Source organism: Homarus americanus, unplaced genomic scaffold (genome assembly GCF_018991925.1).
Source record: "Homarus americanus isolate GMGI-L3 unplaced genomic scaffold, GMGI_Hamer_2.0 scaffold36734, whole genome shotgun sequence".
NCBI classification, from domain to species: Eukaryota; Metazoa; Arthropoda; class Malacostraca; order Decapoda; family Nephropidae; genus Homarus; species Homarus americanus.
Genome location: NW_024733126.1, coordinates 9,421,620 through 9,427,469, shown reverse-complemented (window position 1 = coordinate 9,427,469; position 5,850 = coordinate 9,421,620). Strand labels below are relative to the sequence as shown.

Here is a 5,850-nt window from a genome sequence, read left to right as displayed (position 1 = left end):
GCTACAGTGGAGTATGCTATAACGAATCTAATTGGTTCTTGAACCTTGTTCGATATAGCATTCGTTCGTTATAGGATTAATCCGTTCCAGGCCCCCAAATACAACCACTTAACACTGAAAAATATAATATAAAATTGTAAAAATTGTAAAAAAGTGCATAAATATGCATTTAAACCCCTGAAATAAGGAATATCATTAATATTTGTAATAAAAAAACAATAAATTAGTAAAAAAAAAAAAAAAAAAAATTTTTTTTTTAAATAATGTTCGTTGTAGGAGTTTCGTTCGTTATAGGAATATTCGTAGTAGGATCCGTTCGTTATAGCATACCCCACTGTACTGGTAACACACACAAGTGTACACCATGGTCAAGGTCAACCCGACACTGGTAACATACACAGAGAAGTAAAGTGCAATTCCTTTTATCTGAATTCATTGGGACCAGTGATGAAATAATTAACATTCGGTCAAAATCCGTATTAGAGGAAGTTTACTGTACTGTACTCTACTGTACTGTACTGTACTATAAAGATAAAAATTAGACAAAATAAGAGTGTAGGGGCAACAGGGGGGAAATAGCACAGGTGAGTGGCTCCCTCCCCCTCCTTCCTCCAAGATCCCTACCATATTGTTATGCAATTTTCCTAAATTCCTATATTATTTTGGTTCATTTGTTGCTGGTTTGATAAAATTTTATCGTAAAATAATTAACTTTCTCAAAAACAGAATCCCACACTCGACCCCAGATGCATCATTGCGTCATATTAAATTCCTGGTGTTTGTTTACAAAGAGCTCACAGGTGATCTCCCTCACCATGTTGCCAGTGTCTCCATCTCTCATGCTTACCACATCTGTCTTCAGCACTTAGTGAATAATATTGTAGTGTATTTATCAGCACTTAATAATAATATTGTAGTTTATTATGCATCTGCATACCTGGTATTTCCTGGTTTATTCATTGATCAGTTGTCTAAGTAACCAAATAGAGCCATCATGTATCAATCAAAGGTAATAAATAATGTTGTTTGGAGTGTATCTCCATATCAAATACAGGTATCCCTTGCTATACAAATGTTCGAGATACCTGAATTCGCTTATATGAATTCCTTTAATGACCACATCTTTTTCATGTTTTGAAAGCTTTTCCCGCTTATATGAACTTGGGTACTGGCAAAAATTTAAATCGCATGTCCCCAGGAGTCAGCTGGGGAGGCACATCCCCTAAATCAGTGGTTCTCAACCTGGGGGCCATGGCCCCCAAGGGAGCCACGGCAAGCTGTTATAAATTGTACGTTTCCAAATAATGTTGGGAATCTGAATTAAACAAAACCTGTATTACTTATTTTGACTTGGCAGAAGAGAATTTTCATTTTTTTTGTCATTTTGTTTAATCATAACGACAATACAATTTTAATATTTACCTACAGTACTCTGGTGCTATTTTTTTTATTTTTTATGGATTATTTAAGATTTCACAGGTCCAGTCCCTGTCTGTGTGACAGGCGCTGGACCGAGCTGCTGAACTGACTTGTTCAGTACGTGTCTGTGTGTCATCCCTTTGCAAGTGGTGATAGGACCAAATGATCTCAGTCTGGCCTAGGATACCATCACGAAAACAGTGGAGTGTATTGTCTCTGAACCATATACAGATAGACCCCGACTTACGACGGGGTTAGGGACCCAAATCCAGGTCGTAAGTCCGACATAGATAAAAAATTTTTTTTTTTTTTTTTTTTTTTTTTTAATAAATAATCTACAATGAAATACAGTACAGTAAAAGTAATGAATAATGAGGAATGGATACAGTACAGTAAAAGTAATAAATAATAAGGAATGGTTACAGTGTGACTGAGCACTTACCTTTAATGTAGTCAGCTGAATGCACATGGGGCCCCCATAATTTTCTAATTATACATGGAGACGACATTAACTGGAAACGTTTCGGTATAGAAAATGCGTGTCATTTGAAGAAAAATTTTTTTTTTTTTTTTTTTTAAATCTGGGGCGGTCGTAAGTCGAAGCAGTCGTAAGTCGGGGTCTGTCTGTATTGTGTTTGAGTTTGACTCGAGCATAATATACTCCGTAATTGGTGTTACTTATTTTGTTTCATAATTCATGTGGTTGCTGCTTTACGTGGGTGAAATATTTGTACACTTCCTTTATTAATTATTTCCTTATTTATTGGTGCCATTGTTGTTCATACTCATTCTTTACTTTTATAATCCTATCATTTGTAGTGCTAAATTGGTATGACTCACTATTCTTCTCATTCTTCCAAGTTGGGCAGTGCTTGTCAAAGGAGGCATGTTCTTGCTTACAGGAAGTACACCTCAGCTTGCTAGCTTGAGTGTGAATGTTTATCTGTGTGCATGTTTGTGTATGACTGTATGTGTGCTTTATGTGTGAGTGCATGGGCGTGTTATGTATGTGAATGTGTGTGTGTGTGTGTTTGCCATTCTAACTCTTGTCCTATTTATCTGTCCTTCTTTATCATTCTTTAGTCTTTATCATTTGTCTGTTTGTCTGTTCTGGGGGAAAAAAGAAGGAGGCCACGAGGATGTTGAAAATTCCTCAAGGGGGAAATGGAGTGAAAAAGGTTGAGAACCACTGCCTAAACACTATCCCTACCAGGCTGAGATAGGAGTTATGTTATGGTTACTGTATTTTTCAATTCATAATTTCAGGTAAATAAACATAACTTTTTTCATATTGTTTTTTATTCAGTTACATGCACACACTATCCTGCATAAAATATACCCCAAAATTTATATGTAAGGTCAAAAACACACTTCGTGTGCCAGTGAGAGTTAGCAGGATGAGCTGGGGGGAGTTATGTTATGGATATTTTTCAACTCGTAATTTTGGGCAGATAAAATTAACTTTCTTCGCTTACTCAGTTACATGCACACAATCCTACATACCTAATGGGCAAAAAAACAAAAAAGTAACACCGATCATAAGGTCAAAAACATAAAAGGAATATACTCGTACATTTCTTTATGTGTGAGAGCAGGAAGGGGAGCATTGCTACGGGTCAGGAGGGGGAGTATCTCCAGCCTCCTCTTCACTTACCACAATTTCCCTCACCACCACCATCATCACCACTACTGCTGTTATCACCACCTAAATCATAATTTCAGTGGTTCAGATATGGATTAGCTTCAGCCAGAGCGTAGCCGTATGATATCAACTGCCTCCCTCCCTTCCTCCCTCCCATCCACTGTGTCTCACCTATCTGCTGCCTCTCACTCATTCTACTACAATCATTACTATTCTTTAAATGACTGTCATTCTTGGTATAATATTGTTTATTTGTTACTCACTAATTAGTAAAGTTACTGTAATAATCTGTACCCTTCACATACAATGCTGTACTGGATATATCTCATAGGTAAAAAATAACGTCATCAGGAATGCATCTTCATATATGCAATGGTATAACGACCCCGTAGAGCGCTGTTTCGGATATCGCTCCATTTTCCAGGAACGCATCCTGAGCGCTAACCAAGGTATTTCTGTATACCAAACAAAGTTCAATATTTAATGAATTTTTCAGATTTGTTTCATACCAAAAACCTCCTTATACTAAACTGGTTGCTCACCAATCATTTTGGTATAGAGAGTAATACTGTACTTTAAATTTTCAATATTAATTACATACTTATAAAAGTACATGTATTGTGATGATCATTATCATAATTTATTTCAGGATGTTTCTGCTGGCTTGGGTAGAACTTGGCGACCATTGACCTTATCAGACCTTCATCCTTGTGTCCGTACTACAAGCAGTTCTGACACCGACCAGTACATACTCCCAATTGTTCTCTCAGATTCTGTGATAAGTTGAGACCTCAAAAAAAGAAGTACGTAAGTAAAGTTACACACCTACAGAGTAACATGCATCATGATAAGAGATACTGTTATTGGAAAGTAGTAATAGGTTTGAAATGTACACATTATCATCCTAAATATTGGTCAAGTGTTGGCATTGGATTTTTAGAAGTCATTAGAAAAAATTACCTAAAATAAAAAGGTGTGGAATTATCATTGACATTGCGAACTATTCTCCAGTAGTTGTTAAGGTAAATGCAATATGATATACAACTGTAAGATCTTATGTGAAAACATAATTTGCAGTGGATGAATTAACAAAAAAAGACTAATATGGAAAAAATATGATAGATGACTGAAGTAAAGTGATCTACTAGTAATGTTGTCATCAACATAGAATTATGTAAAGTTGTGTTGTACTTCTCAGTATTTCGCAAAATTTTTGTTACACAGATATTACATGTTAACATTCGTGGTGCGTGTACCACAGTCATTCAAAATGTTCCTCTAAGCTTATCCCACAGATGATACCGGTATGAGTCAGGCTACTCTGTATTAGTAAGTCATAATACACCATTTGACTATTGCACCTTATCTTGTCTTTTGACTAATTTATATTGTATATATATTAATAGGGCTCATTTATAGACCATCGGCATGCAAAATATAAAACTTCTATTAGATATTAATTCTCAGTTATGAACATCTTGAGCACCTGGCCAAACATTAGCTTAGTTTGAGGCCTCAAAAGATTGCACATGAGTTGTGTTTGGAAAATGAGTTCTTCAGTAGTGAAATACTGTAGTTAATCACACAAGGAATTCACTTTTCAGTAACAACCTGCTGTATGCAGATGTGCAGTGAAAGAGTCTGTAGCATGAAAGCAAAATATACAATCTATTTTTGAACTGTGATCTGAGCAATTTTGATTTATGTACTTCTGTTCTAGCACATCACCAGTGAATAGTATGAAAGGTAATTCATTCTTTTTGTTTTAAAAAACTCAAAGTTATAAAGTCAATATTTTTCTTATACTGTATTTATCTGATATGAAGGTAAATTTGGTACATCAGTAATAGAGAATATGATCAGTGATAATAAATATAATCAACATGTGTTTTAAGTTGCTTGGTAAATGAGAGGTGTAATATTCATGCTTGCCATAGGACTGTACCCTTATAATGGCAGATAGGTTACCATTTAACTCCCAGTCTGCCACGAGGTTAGATTGTCATTAATAATTCCCATCACAGAATCACTTCATTTTGTTTAAATTTATTGTGCAGTCATGACTTGTTTGCAAATAAAAGGGCCAGCTAACCTTTGCAGTTCATAGTTAAGATTTGTTGAGAAGCAAATTTTCTCTAGCATCAAGTTTTTATAAGTACTGCATGTGTGATAATGGTTTCATGAGGTAAATTAATGTTGGCCAAATAGTTTAAGGAATTACAGTACTAGAGAAATATACTTACAACATTCCCCCTGATTATATGCATACAGCTTACTAATGAGAAGTCATCATTCATTTCTCAGGGGGAATACTTATCTTAAAGATTATGAATATCATTAAAAAACGAACAATGCACGGAAAAGGCTTGTGAAAATTTATATTTTTATTATTTTTCTTGTTTGTAAGAGATATATTTTTCATTTATAGGAGTGTTAACTTCATGGTACAAAGTCCATCTGTAAAATACAACAGCCATGGGAAAAGTTTTTCAGTACAGTATGTAATAAGACAGTTTCCCTCCTACACAGCATTGTATTATGATGACAGTTGATTTTTTTTTTTTTTTCTGAAGATGGTGTACAGGAAATAACACTGACTGTTATTTCTGCAGTAACAAATTTTACCAGGCTCTACATTCCATGTTGGGACTCAAAATACTGAAAAGCGATTTTTAAGATAAACAATTGTATGCCATGCCATAGAAGCGTTATTAAAAAGATTATTGATTCAAAGTTAATTCATTTAAAGGATTTTCTTCATTGTTATACAGTATTTATTTATATACAGT

General features: G+C 34.8%; 1 protein-coding gene across 1 annotated transcript; it reads left to right on the top strand.

Annotated features, from left to right (window-relative positions):
• Positions 1 to 3,710: 3,710 nt before the first annotated feature.
• LOC121869333 (F-box only protein 33-like) lies at positions 3,711 to 5,622 on the top strand (the record flags this gene model as incomplete). Its single annotated transcript, XM_042370628.1, is given in 1 exon segment — positions 3,711 to 5,622. A coding segment is annotated over 1 exon segment (138 nt), but the record flags the coding sequence as incomplete, so codon positions are not given.
• Between the last annotated feature and the right edge of the window lie 228 nt (positions 5,623 to 5,850).